This window comes from Panthera uncia, chromosome E3 (assembly GCF_023721935.1).
Source record: "Panthera uncia isolate 11264 chromosome E3, Puncia_PCG_1.0, whole genome shotgun sequence".
NCBI lineage: Eukaryota > Metazoa > Chordata > Mammalia > Carnivora > Felidae > Panthera > Panthera uncia.
The window spans coordinates 16,776,621-16,790,977 of NC_064815.1; the positions used below are offsets into that span (position 1 = coordinate 16,776,621).

Genomic DNA, 14,357 nt, shown 5'->3' on the forward strand with positions numbered 1-14,357 from the left:
GAGAGAGAGAGAGAGAGAGAGAGAGAGAGAGAATTCCAAGCAGGCTTTGCACGGCCAGTGTGGAACCCGACGCGGGGCTCGAACTCACAAACCATGAGATCGTGGCCTGAGCCAAAGCCGGACGCTTAACCCACTGAGCCACCTAGGCGCCCCAGGGTTCAATCTTGACAAAGAGATGATCCCTCCTGCATTCACTGAAAGTGCCAGGAGCCCTACTGGCCCGGCCCCCCCACCCTAGGGTCCTCTCCGTGTTACCTTGCACCGAGGATCTTGCCAGGGTGACTGTGATGAGCAGCCAGAAGAATGCAGGAAACAGTGACACTGAAAGAGGGCAGAGGAGAGGGGCAAATAAGAGAGGGTGGGACCCAGGGAGTCTCCCAGCCACCCCCACCCCCCCCCCGGGCTCCACACATCCTACCAGGAATCTCATGGCCATTCCCCCAAAGTCCAGAACCTCTCACCTGTCCGGGAGTAGGAATATGCACTCCAAACTTTCTGTAAATACCAGGAAACCCTCAGGAGCAGAGGGGTGGGGGGTGTCTCCCAAGGGAGACAGGGCCCTTGCTGCCAGAGGGGAAGCTGGAGTAGAGGTCAGAGGTCACAGCTATGTCAGGCCCCGCCCCTTCCACCTCCCGGACCCCCATCCTGGCTCACACTCTCCTCTGCAGGTGATAGACCAGCCCTGCTCCCAGGACCCTCTCGCAGAGATTGCTGGTCAGGACCTCGTGCCCTCACCGCTGTCCTTGCTGGTCTGAGCCCCAGAATCCAACTGACCGCCCGGTCCCAGAGGAGGAGAGCAGAGCAGGCCCAGACAACTCCTATAGAAGCAGCAGATATACTGACTCCAACACCGTTCTCATTCAAGGGGGAGCAGACGTCAACACAGCCCTAAAATAGGCCAGACTGCAGCAGGAGGTACAGAGGAGCATGGGGTTCGGGGTGAGGAGAGGGTGGTTCTCGTGAGAAACAGAGGAAGCTTCCTGCAGGTGAGAATCTCTGACCCAGACCTAGTGAATCGCGTTCCTTTTCAGCCTCGGTTTCTGCATCTGCAAAATGGGGGTGAGGACTATATTTGCCCGGTGAGGTTGTGGGGTGGGTCAACTCTGTCGGGCGATCAGACGGGGGAAAACTCTGGAAGGCAACACTGATTGTTGGGAATTAGTAGGATTCTGACAGGACGGGGCGGGAGGAGAAACGTCCCCAGTAACAAGAGCGCTGTGAAGCGAGACTAGTCCTGACATGCTCGTCCGCGAATGTTTATTGCGCGCCTTCTTGACCAGCCCTGAAGAAGAACTTAGCCCGAGGGGCGGGTGGTTGGGGTCTGAACACCACACGCAAATGGGCAGTGGGGAAGCATGTTAAGGAGGATGGTGACGGAGAGGGCGTCCCCAGAACACCTTTAGGAGACTCCCCAGGGCAGTGCACCTGCTCCATGGAGGGCCCAAAGCACCAGGCTTAGGGGAGGAGGGGTCAGCAAAAGCAGAAGAGAGGACACTTAGGTCACCCAGCCCAGGCCCTGCCTTCTGCCTCTGGTCACTGAGCCCCTGCCCTTAGTGCCTCGGGCTTCTTGGCTGCCAGCGGTCACCTCCCCTAACCCCAGACAATAAATTAATAAGCAAAATGCATAGTATGTTAGATGGGTACTATGTGCTCTTTTAATGAAGAGGAATTTCAGCACAAATGACTCCCTAACTTCCTTCTGGTCTTCACTTAAAGGCCCTCACGTCTCAGTGAGGCTTTCCGTAACCAAGGCGTGTTTTATTTTTTTTAATGTTTATTTATTTTTGACGGAGAGCGAGAGAGAGACAGAGAGACAGAGCATGAGTGGGGAGGGGCAGAAAGAGGAAGACACAGAATCCGAAAGCAGGCTCCGGGCTCTGAGCTGTCAACACAGAGCCTGACCCAGGGCTCAAACTCACGGACCACGAGATCATGGCCTGAGCCGAAGTGGGACGCGCAACTTTCTGAGCCACCCAGGCGCCCCCCCGCAACTGAGGCGTTTTAAATTGCACACGCCCTGCTGAAATTCTTTTCTTTGTTCACTTTTATTATTTGTCCCCACTGGAATGTGAGCTCCATGAGAAGAGAACTGGTTTACTGTTGTACTCATAGCTTCTAGAATATTCCCTGGCTCCATAAATATGTGTCGAAGGAATAAATGATTATTTCCTCAAACAGTAAAACACACACACACACACACACACACACTCCAACAAAACTTCTCCAAACCAGTTCTCCAGAAAAGAGAGAACAGGATAAGGCTGCACAGAGCTGGTGTAAGCATTCCGTGAAATGATTACAAATGAACTTCAATTTTATAACTCAAATGTAAGGCAAAAGTTAGAGGGAGGATGTGTTCAGTCAGGAGGACTGAACCCAAGGGGATGGTGCTCATCTTCTGATTCCACAGCATTCACTGCTTTTGTAATCAGAAAAGCAAAGTATAGGGACGCCCGGGTGGCTCAGTCGGTCGAGTGTTGGATTTCGGCTCAGGTCATGGTCTCGCGGTTCGTGGGTTCGAGCCCCGCGTCGGGCTTTGTGCTGACAGCTCAGAGCCTGGAGCCTGCTTCAGATCCTGTGTCTCCCTCTCTCTCTCTGCCCCTCCCCCACTCATGCTCTGTCTCACTCTGTCAAAAATAAATAAACATTAAAAAAATTATAAAAAAGAGAAAAAAAAAGTGTACCTTCTTTTACACAGAAAAGGAAGTGCTTCTAGTTGTCAGAGACCTGGGCGTTGTGTCTGGCCCCTGGGGAAAGGTACCCCTGTGTGGGGCAGACTGCTTGCACAGGGACTCTGGGGATGGGTTGTTCTTCCTTCTTTGCTTTCTCCAGCCTGGCACTCCCTGAAGGCCACAGAGCTCTCTGGAAAGCTTGGACGTGGGAATCAGCACACCGAGTCTACTCCCAGCTCAGCCTGTGACCGCCAGTGAACCCATAACCCAGGCCTTTGCCCTCCCACAGGACTTTGGCATTTGCCAAAGTGTGATAATAATAATTACCATGCGGGGCACCTGGGTGGCTCCGTTGGTTGGGCGTCCGACTCTTGGTTTCGGCTCAGGTCATGATCTCATGTTTGTGAGTTTGAGCCCCGCATCCGGCTCTGTGCAGACAGTGTGGAGCCTGCTTGGGATTCTGTCTCCTTCTCTCTCTGCCCCTCCCCCCCTCACGCTCCCTCTCTCAAAAATAAATAAATAAACCTTAAAAATATATATATTTAAAAAAATAATAATTGCTGTGGTTGAATAATATTTTTATGCTTTATTATTGAAGTCAAGTTGGTGTAGAACATGTAAGTTTCAGGTGTAACGTGATAATTCGACGTTGGTATGCACTACAGAGTGATCGCCCACCAGTGATCACTGGTTACCATCCATCGCCGTGCAATTTTTGTACACAAACCAAGGTGGAGTTTCCCCACATCTCCTTTGATGCTCATCCCATTCCTGGTAAGTCAGTGAGGGCCATGTGGCTTTCATTGCTACGGCGAAGGGATGTCAGTACGGTTTCATTTTTAGTTCAACAGCCGTGGGGGACTGAAGGCACAGAGGATCGCAGCGACCCGAATAGCAAGGTGGATGGGGTGGGGGTGGGGCCAACTTTAAGGTACTCCCCAAGTCAGGGAAGAAGGGAAGCAATTGGAAAAGGAAAGGAGGAGAAGTTAGAACTGGCGTGTCCCCACGGAGTCCAGGCCACGCTCGTTTTGAACAGTATGGAGAGATCTGAGGACGGAAGGGACTGTGCCCCCTTTTCCAGTGGAGGACAGGCCCCAGATGTATCCCTGCCCCCGGGTATTGGAAGGTGGCCCGGAGCACACAAAGAGCAGGGCTGTGAGGGTTGATCGTAAACAACAAACGGAAAGGACAAGGGGGCGCCTGGTGGCTCAGTCAGTTAAGCATCTGACTCTTGATTTTAGCTAAGGTCATGATCTCATGGTTCATGAATTTGAGCCCCTCATGGGGCTCTGTGCTGACAGCGTGGAGCCTGCTTGGGATTATCTCTCTCTGCCTCTCCCCTGCTTGTGCTCGCTCTCTCACAAAATAAATAAATAAACATTAAGATAAAAAAAGAAAAGAAAGGACAGGAAGGGCAGTGGCAGGGACACTGTGGCAGATGACAATGTATCAAGGGGATGTTGAGGGCTCGAGCATTCCACGCCCCTTCCCAGCTCTGCTCCTGATCAACCCTGGAGAAAGGAGAGAAAGGAGGGCAAACTGACCCCATCAGACACCTGCTGCCAGCAGAAAAGGAGCAGTGTGTATCAACTTAAACAATAGATTGCATTTCTTGCACGCTGGAACTCTGTTTCCGGGTCACTGTTTTAATCAAGCACTTACATGCTGCTTACTATGCACTTTGCAACACTTCCTTGCTTAATCGCAGCAAGGACCCCGTGTTTAATGTTACTGGAATTCCTATTTTACACGTGGGGAAACTGAGACTAGAAAGGTCAGGTAAGCGGCCCAAGGTCACACAGAGGATGAGGGAGCAGGTACTTGAACCCACAGAGTCTGGATCCAGAGCCCATTGTGTCTGCTTCTCTGCCGTTTCCTTAAGGTCTTGTTCTGGGTCAGGTGCCCTGCTAAGTGCTTGAGAGACTCCATTTCCTCCTCAAAACCATTCCGGGGGGTGGGTGTACTTTTCATCTCCTGTCTACAGATGTGGAAATTAAGGTGCAGGATAAACTGGGGCGCTGGGGAGGCTCAGTCGGATGAGCGTCTGACTTCGGCTCAGGTCATGATCTCACGATTTGTGAGTTCGAGCCCCACTTGCAGACGGGATCTGGACTTGGGCCCGGGGGACCCTGAGGCTGTTCCAGTCACTATTGCCGTGTAACAAACCATCCCCAAACGTCAGGCTGTGAAATGACCGTTTGGTCACGCGCTGCGTCCGTGGGTGGGGAATTAGAGATGGCTTGTCTCTGGCGCCCCAATATGTTGTTGGGCCTCATCCGGGAAGACTCAGATGCCAGAGGTGACACGGCGGCTGGGGCTGGAAATCATCAGTGGGTTCCCTTCGCTCACACGTCTGGAGCTGGAGGATGGACTTCCGTGGGGCTGAAGACCAGAATGACATCAGCACGTGGCCTTTCCATGTCGTGTCTCCACATGTGTCGCTTCGGACTTTCTTGCAGCAGGGTGACTGCGCTCCAAGAACCCCAGAGAGCAAAGTTCCCCCCACGTTCAAAAGGAGCACAGTCCCCTGTCTCCCCTTCGATAGGAGGGTGGCAAGGCCCCACGGTAAGGAGGGCGTGTGGCTTGGGAGCGCTTGCAGTGACGACCCTATTTGTTAAGTGCAGTGTGAGACAAAAGCCCCGTGCACCTGACGCCTTCACGCTTCACTGCACGTTAGACTCACTCTCCCAACTCCCAATGCCCGGCCTCCACCTCGGACCAACGAAATCAGACTCTCTGGGAGGGGAAGCCAGGCAGCCGTGTCTTTAATGCACCTGCGACCGGGTGATTACAAGGCGGCCTTCTCCCATGTATGCAGAGCACCTGGAGGAGTGTCTGGCTCCGAAACAACCCGTGTTTCTCCGAGTGTGAACGCCCGTGACCCTTAGCACACAAGGTCATCCGAGGTGTGCGCAGGTGGACTGAAAGAAGTGATATTGGGTGTCTTTCTACGATCTTCGAGTTGTGACAAGTGATTGTGGTTTTCCAGTTTGGGTGGTGATGTAGTCTCCTTTTAAAGTGCGTTTGAGTGGAAAAGGTAAGGAGGTAATTTGAAAAATTCTAGGCAAACAATGGTACAGCCTAAATGCACGTAGGGCAGAAATCAAGAAAGTGCTGTGTGAAAGATGAGGCGGGGAAAAGCCTCAGGCAGACCATCAATGATGGTGGCCATGACTCTTCCTAGTACTGGCATTACCTTTAAGGAGTGCCAGTTAAAATCAACTTTGGGTGCTTTTGAAATTGGAAAAAATACACAGCCCTGAGAGCTGAGTGGGCAGAAGAGGACTAGGTGTTGGTGAAGCAAACCCCGCAGTGAGTTTCCAGATTCTCGGCAAGGAGCTGGGAATCCTTAGAATTGTGGCAACTTGGTGGGGAAACTTCCGCAAGCTCCCAAGGGGAAATAGAAGTCAGTCATCCCTCTGTCCTCAGGAGGACCCCTAGAAACTAAGGAGACAGACATTACATGCAACTAGGGGACCAAAAAAAGGGGGGGGTAAAAAGTAGGTGGAACAGTAGAGGGGTGTTCTGGACGGGTAGAGTCAAGAACAGGTTCTTGTCCTGACTGCGTCCCCAGTCTTCGTATGAGTTTTAGCCCCTGCCCCATCAGGCCTTGATTTTCCCTTCCGCGAAGGGCAGAGTGGGGCTCTAACATCCAGGATCCTTTCAGATCCAAACATTCAGTAATTCCAAGAATTATCTGGTTCCCGGAACAGCCACGTAAAGGCCTCCCAGGCAGAGTTTGTGCCAAGGTAGGGCGAGGCCAGGGAGGGCCAATCACAGGCCAGGAGTGAGGGTAACATATGGGGCCTCCTGGCAAAGTGTCAAAGGACCCAGAAGACAGGGAGTGGCCACGTTCGGCCACAGACACAGCGCTTTGCAGCCTTTGTTTTCTCCTTTGAAGTAGACCTTTTGACAGGAAAAGAAACAGGCTCAAAAGGAGTAGTAATTAACCAGAAATGAACTAGCATCTAGGATTCCACATTGTCGTACATTTTATCCTCAGGCATATAGTAAAAAGGGAAAGACCCGGGCTTCAAAAATTAGACGGACCTAAGTTCAAAATCCCAGCTCCTCCAAGTTGTGGCTGTGTGACTTTGGGCAAATTACTTAACTTCTCTTAACCTCGGTTTTCTGGTCTGTAAAATAGGATCAAATAACATTATGCCTATTGGATTAGTGTAAGGGTTAAATGGAACAGCGCCTGTAAAACACCTGTCACAGAGAAGTAGCCCAATTACATGGGGGCTGTTGCCATGATTTTCTAAAGCTGACACACCAGATCTGTGCTGGGCTGAGGCCTTCCTCTGTTCATATTCTTAGGTCCCTAACTAAGAACAATTGCCTCCAAGTTGTGCAGCCTAGGGCTTATATGGAAGGGCAGGAGAAAAAGAAAAATGCTTTGCCCAGGACCAGACCTAGGGCTTTTCTCCCCCGCCCCTTGTGCTGAGTCTGCCGGTGGAAAATGTTTCTTGCCAGTTTTTTCCCCAGTATTCACACCCCCGCCTTCCCCAAGTTTTGGCGAACACGTGGCTAAGCACCCGAATACTCTGTCTCCCAACCTCTCCGGTAGTTGGACGTGGCCATGCGATTAAATTCTGGCCAGATGTAACGTATTCTACTTTTAGGCCATGGTCTTCAAAATGAATTGGTGTGGCTTCCCCCACTCCCTTTCCACGGGTTGAGATGCAGATCTGATTGGTGGCAGACACCGAAGCAGCGAGTGTGGACCCCAAGGTGGAAGCCATGTTTGGAGCGTGGCGGAACAATGAGTTCAAAGTAGCTGGAATCCCTGACGTGGTCAAGTTGTCATTTTAGCCCAAGAGTACTGACTGTTGGAGCTGCTACGTGACAGAGAGAGAACTTTCTATCCCGTTTGGAGACTTCAGTACAGCAGCCCCCGAGTAACCTGGGGCAAGTCCCTTCATGTTCTAAATCTCGGTGTTCTCCTTTTTGCAGACGGCACCATAAAGAACAGTCACTTCAAAAGGTGGTTTTATGTGAAAATGACATGATCAGTAAGATTGTTTATTCTGAAAAGGGAGAGGAGCTGGGGAGGGTCTGGGGAGGGGGCTTCTTTCACAGGCAGCATGACAAGGAAACAGGACATTTCTGTGCATTTCCTAAGAGACCACAGAGGCACATTTGCCAAAACCTCTGCGCACCAAAATAAAACAAAAGCAGCCAGGCTGGCCTCTACCCGTCCCTACCAAACCGGGGACGCCCTCTCCCAGACACATATAACCAAAGACAAAAAACGTTCTTGTTGGTTCATGCAGAGGCAGACATATGCAGGCAGGGACAAGAAACAAACGAAACCACACAGAGGGAGGGGGGACAAAATTCCACACACAAGCTGCAACTGTTGAATTTTGTTTATTGTCCTTGCCACCCTTAAGGGGTTCCAGTTTCTTTGGTGTCTTTCCTTCGGGGTGGGGGGTACCTTTCGTGACGCTGCCTCTCCATTCCCTTCGTCTTGCTCCCCACCCCTAGCTTGTCCTTTTTCTGGGGCTTGGTGGCCCCTCAGAGCCTAGTCAGGTAGGGTAAGTCCTAGGGTGGAGTGGGAGGGCAGGCAGGCCTGGATCCCTCCCCCAGGTGCCAATTCTCCGCAGTCCTGTCTCCATCGCTGTGTGGTATCCGTGCTGTAGCCTTATCTGGGGCAAGGAAAGAGAGTGACAGTTCTAATTCTGGGTTCTAACTCTTCCTCTCCCGGTCACTTGCTATGGGTGTCCAGAGAAGGACCCTACCCTCTCTGGGCCTCTGTTACCCTCTCCGTAAACCAAATTTCCCTCCAATTGCAAAGGTTCTGTGTTTCCCCTTTTGCTCTGGCCACCAGGAAACTCAGAGTCCGACGTGTGTCTCATTTTATTCTATGTTGAGACAATCGTTCTTTTTTTTTTCTTTTTTAATTTTTTAATGTTTATTTTTGAGAGAGGGAGAGAGACAGAGTGTGAGCAGGGGAGGGGCAGAGAGAGAAGGAGACACAGAACCCGAAGCAGGCTCCAGGTTCTGAGCTGTCAGCATGGAGCCCGACGAGGGGCTTGAACTCGTGAACTGCGAGACCGTGACCTGAGCTGAAGTCAGGCACCCAACTGACTGAGCCACCCAGGCACCCCGAGACGACAGTTCTTGGAACCTTGCTCCCCACCTGACCACACACATTCGAGCATGTCCTTTGGAGGCAGAGGGACTTCTACCCCTGACTCTTTACCTCCAGCTCTGCCTCAAGACCGTGCCCCTCGCTTTTTCCGCTCCGTGTTCTGAAGCTTGGTCACCAGCTTCCTCTCGTGGCCACCGGGGCTGGGGCGGTTGGTGTTGGCGGCAGCTTCTCTCTTGCTGCGACCTTTCCGACCTCCTGCTCCTGGGAACCAGGCAAGAGGCCGAGGTGAGGTGGACAGAGGCCTGATACATCCAAGGAGAGGCAGGGGGTTGGGAGTGCGGGGTGGAAAGAGCCTGGGTTGGAGGAAGCGGACTGGAGAGTGGTCACCACATAGCTTTGGGGCACTTGTAACCCCTGTCTCCCCATCTGTGGAATGAAGGGCCCCCATGATCTGTTGTTGCTCCCAAATTCTAGGGGCGTGTGAGGTCCCAGGGCTGAGCAGGACAGCACTAAGGGGAAGAAGGGTTGGAAGGGGTGACTGGAGGGGTCAAGGGAACAGGTTAGAGAAGGGTGGGGGGTGGGGAGGAGTCCAAGGAGGAATCCTAGTCGGGGGTTGGGGGTAGAAGGTAAGGGACCAGGAAGGTGACCGGGCCAGACCTTACCCAGGTAAGAAGGAGCCAGGTTATAGAGGTCATACTCATCCAGGCTGAGGTCTTCGTCCTCCGGACCTGGGGGCTGCTGGGCCGGGCTGGCTGCTTGCGGGAAGGTGGCCATCGCACCTGACTTTCCCTTGCTGTCTCCCTGCCGTCTCCCAACGCTTTGTTTGTGTCTGGTTTCCTGACACCTCCCTGTTCACGGGCCCCAACTTATAAGGCCACGTGTCCTCCCCAGGCCCTGTCTGATGCAATCTGGCCCTTTCCCAGAACCCGACCCAGTAAACAGCAATCACGAGAGGGGAAAGGAGTCGGTCCTGTGAGTCCCAGCCCCTTCCCCTCGCCTCCTCCCTCTCACTGGGGCTCGCCCAGCTGGGTATTTTTCCACAGAGGAGATCCCCGCCCCTCAGGGAGGAGGAGGAAAGAGGCAGAGTCTGAGCATAAACAATCCTTGGGATCGTGGCCAGTGGGGATCGGAGGGCCTCACCGGGCCGACTCCTTCCTGTCCGTCTCCTGCCCCCTGCCACACAGCTGACCCCATCCCAATTCTGCCTTAGACGCAGGACCCTGGTGGCAGGTTATGAAGAACACTCCATGAAATAGGTCAGCTGTTCTCACCCCGAACACACCCAACACCCCTTTTTGATAAGAAACATCTGGAAAGCCCCCTTCATATGCCGAGCTGGGAAGGGGGGGGGGTGTGTGTGGTGATGGAGTGGGTCCCTAGGTAGTTTCCCTCACCCAACAGGGAGGGTTAAAAGTGCAGATTTTGGAGCCAGCTGCCCTGGGTTCAAACCTCTGGTCCACTACTTCCTGGGTGACTCCAGACAAGTCACTTAACCTCTCTGTGCCTTGGTTTTCTCCTCTGTACAAATGAAGATGATAATAATTGCATTGACTTCACGGGGTTGGTGAGAGAATCGAATGAGACACCTCAGGGAAGGACACTTGCGACAGTGCCTGGCACGCTCCTACGGTCTTAGCTTCCCTATGAGTTATTCGCACAATTTCCAAACAACTCCATGATGCCGTCACGTAATGGGAAGGCGACGTGAAAGGAAACCCACTTATGCTGCAATAATGTCTTTCAAACCATGGAAATGCTGAGGGAGAAGACATTAAGGAGTAAACAGGCATTTGGGCCTACTTAATATGAATGAAAGGAAGGGATTCAGATAAGAAATGCGTGAAGATGGAAAGTTCCACACTTGCCTGAAGGGATCTGCCCGTGTGGGTTGAGCTGACCCAGAGAGGGCCACACCCGGGGTGGCCCACTCACATTTTCCCTGGGATTTATGTGCCAAATCCCAGGGCCGGGGCTGAGGACCTTCTCGGGCTTAGCCAGGTGTTTAAATTCTCTGCTCACTTGCCCACCTTGCTGTGAGCCCATTCAAACACCGTTCCCTCTCGGTGCTGCCTAAATTTTACCTCCCCCAAAACCCTGTAATAACCCAGTCTCGTTCTGCGTTTAACACGAAGAGGCACTTCTGCTCCCGTTTCTCCCTAGCCTGAGCCAGAATTAACTTTAGTTTTTGTTTTTCAGGTTTGGTTGATATGTGAATTCCTGAACATCCAGGAAATGAAAGTGAGGTCACCTGAATCAAACAGAGCTTGGGACAATCACAGACGGACCGAGGGCAGGCCGCCCCACAATGTGCCGCTTCAGCATATTGGCTATTTTATTTTATTTTATTTTTTCAATGTTTATTGTTGAGAGAGAGAGGGGCGGAGAGGCAGAGAGAAAGGGAGAGAGAGAATCCCAAGCAGGCCCACCACAGTCAGTGCAGAGCCCGATGCGGGGCTCGAACCCACGAACGGTGAGCTCATGACCTGAGCTGAAACCAAGAGTCAAATGCGTAACCAACGGAGCCACCCAGGCACCCCTAGCATATTGGTTATTTTATTTTATTTTATTTTTTTATTTTTTTAAATACTTATTTATTTTTGAGACAGAGAGAGACAGAGCATGAACAGGGGAGGGCCAGAGAGAGAGGGAGACACAGAATCTGAAACGGGCTCCAGGCTCTGAGCTGTCAGCAGAGAGCCCGACGCGGGGCTCGAACTCACGGACCGTGAGATCATGACCTGAGCCGAAGTCGGGCGCTTAACCGACTGAGCCACCCAAGCGCCCCATATTGGTTATTTTAAATAAAAGTTACTTCAGAGACAACCTGTGGTGAGAAGGGCAGACCCTCCTCAGTCGCCGAGAGCAGGAAATAAATCTCCCAGGTGAAAGTTAAGGAGGTAAAGAGACACCCTGATCACCAGACATAGGAAATTTAGAGTGAAGACGTCCGTGATTTATTTTTTTATTTTTTTTCGTCCGTGATTTTTTTACTCATTTCCTATCCCAGCCCAAAATCTGTTTAGAATTGCTTACAAATTAAAGCTCCCCAAATTAAGTTCTCTTTCTCCTTTCAATTCCTCATGGATTTATTGTCTCTTCGTCGAAAAGGATAAAAACTGCCTGCTTTGGTCATTTTTGTTAGGTCTCAATTTCATGACGGGGGGCCCCCACGAGCGCATAATAAAACTTCGCTTTTTCCTGTTTATCTGTCTCGTGTCCATTCAATTCTTAGTCCAGCTGGAAGCTTCTGAAGGACAGGGGAAGAATTTTTCCTTCCCACGAATACTAACAGACCAGATGATCAGGAGCGGAGGAAAATAACCTTAAACCAAGATGCCACACCCAGGCAAATTAAGGTGGAGACAATGAGGAAATACGCGGTTCCTACAAGGCAGTGGACTTCACCACTGCATGTGATAGAGTACGTTCTAGCCTCACGTCCTCGTAAAGGAGCGTTTTAGCTTCATGACTGTCTAGCAGGACAAACATCTGCACCCTGTCGTGGTCACTACCAAGAACACCCCCCCACCCTCCAAATTCCCGAGCTGCCCAGGCCCCTGTACGAGCTGCGAGATCCTGGGCTCCCTTCTGACTTTCCATCGGCTCAGCTGCACGGGGAAGATGGTGACAGAACCACTAGGTGCGACAGGCCTTTGTCCTGAGCCAGCACAGTGTAGACCGCTATTTCCTCCGATCTTTGGAGAAGGGAAATTGAAGCTCCGAGAGCAACTTGCTCAAGGTCACACGGCTGGTGAGTGGTGAAGTATTCCTCCCGAGGTCTACCTGACCCCAGTTCCAGCCTGGTTCTAGATCAGCACGGCTGGCCAAACACTGGCAAGCTTTTGGCGGCCGTGCCTAGGGAAGCACCTGTCAGGGATTCCTTCCTTCCGCCCTCCCTGTCCCTCCTCCCTTCCCCTTGAATGATTAGGACTTGCTTTGGACCAGGCTGGGTGCTAAGGATTCCCCATTTTTACCCCATGACCCTCATTTTATTATACTTTTCCCATAGAGATCACTGATGGAAATATCCTTTTTTCTTTGTTTCCTTCTACGTGATATGTCCCCACTCGAATGCAATCCTGGTTTGGTTCAGTTAGTGGCTAAAGGAGTAGGCTCTGCTTGGGTCCAAAGCTTGGTTCTTGCACCTGTTAGTTTTGTGCCCTGAGATAAGTTATTTAGCCTCTCTGTGTCTCAGTTTCCTCATCTGTAAGATGAGATTAACGATGATACCTACCTGGTGGGATTGTTAGAAGGATTAAAAGGCCAATTCATGTCAAGGTGCAGAACAATGCCCAGAACAGAGTACGTGGTCAATACATGTGAGCTGTTATTATTATCATCATTCACGAAGGCAGGAATCTCATCTATCTTGTTGTATCCCTGGTCCCTGGAACACAGTCAGTGCTCAATAAATGATCAGTTGAATCCGCAAAGCTCTTTTAAGACCGGTGGGTTTTTCAGCTTCTTGGTGCTGTGCTCTGGGGGAACTGAGAGCCCCAACCCTAGTCCCACAGAAGACTGTGAAGACAGTGTGACCGTTCTCCGTGGAGCCAGGGAGGAACTTTTCCTGGCCTTGATCCTGCAGGTGCTATTAGAAGAAAGCCCAGATCCCAGGGGAGCGGGGCAGACAGAGGGAGGGTGGCCAAGAGAGAAGGGACTTTTGGGAACCCATGGCATGGACCTGTAGGGCCCAGAAGGTGACTCAGTGGGAAAAGTTGAAGTGTGTTTTCCCATTTTCTAGTCTCCAGGTAAATACGTGTAATCGGCCAAGAGGAAGTTTATTTTCTTTCTATGTATGACTGTACCTTCGTGACATTCCAGGAGATGGCCAGGCATACCTATTACAACCCAGTGTGATCGGCACGTAACCCGGAGTAAACCCCGGGGGCGCTGGGGAGCTCTCAGGAAGGTACCCAACCCAACGGGGGTGAGGAGGGTGGGGGACAGTTGGGAGAGGATCACAGCAGGTTTCCTAGAGGCAGTGAACCCTGAACAAAAATGACCGAGAAAGAGGGGTGCCTGGGTGGTTCGGTCAGTTAAGCATCCAACTCTTGATTTCGGCTCGGGTCATGCTCTCACGGTTCGTAGGATCGAGCCCAGCATCGGGCTCTGCCCTGACACTGTGGAGCGTGCTTGGGATGTCCTCTCTCCCTCTCTCTCTCTGCCCCTCCTCCATTCATACTCTCTCTCTCTCTCAAAATTAAAAAAAAAAAAATGAAAAAGACACCAAAACACATCCAACTCCACGAGTTAAACTGGCCAAGTCAGGCAAGCGTGGACAGCCCAAAGGATGTGCAGGTGTTTTTGGCTCAAAGGATCTGGAGATTCCCAGGCTGAAGGCAGGTTATGTAATCAAGCTGGGCTGGTGGCATCCCTGGGTACCAAAGAGATGAAGAAACCTAAATGTGGTGAAATAAAATGGGTCTGCCTGACTTTATAGCAGCAGGTCCAGAGACACCCCCCCCAAACCCGGCAGCTGACTTGCAATTATTCTTGGCTGCGCACTACCATCACCTTGAAGACCAGTGGGTGCGTTCTCTCCATGGGCAGTTTGGCAACGCTGTTCGGAATGTTAAATATGCCGTGAT

The 14,357-nt window shown here is 51.7% G+C and overlaps 1 protein-coding gene across 1 annotated transcript; it reads right to left on the bottom strand.

Annotated features, from left to right (window-relative positions):
- Positions 1 to 8,029: 8,029 nt before the first annotated feature.
- Positions 8,030 to 9,678, bottom strand: NUPR1 (nuclear protein 1, transcriptional regulator). The gene is made up of 3 exons (XM_049638534.1): positions 9,432 to 9,678; positions 8,881 to 9,030; positions 8,030 to 8,323 (listed from the first exon to the last, which is right to left on the bottom strand). Exons 1-2 carry the CDS (start codon positions 9,541 to 9,543, stop codon positions 8,894 to 8,896), a joined length of 249 nt encoding a protein of 82 aa, XP_049494491.1. The 5' UTR covers positions 9,544 to 9,678; the 3' UTR covers positions 8,030 to 8,323; positions 8,881 to 8,893.
- Positions 9,679 to 14,357: the final 4,679 nt, after the last annotated feature.

Coding starts and splice junctions, on each gene's coding strand:
- NUPR1 (XM_049638534.1), bottom strand. CDS start 9,543: ATGGCCACCTTCCCGCAAGCAGCCAGCCCGGCCCAGCAGCCCCCAGGT. Junction 9,031..9,431: donor CCTGGCTCCTTCTTACCTGG/GTAAGGTCTGGC, acceptor CCTGGTTCCCAG/GAGCAGGAGGTCGGAAAGGT.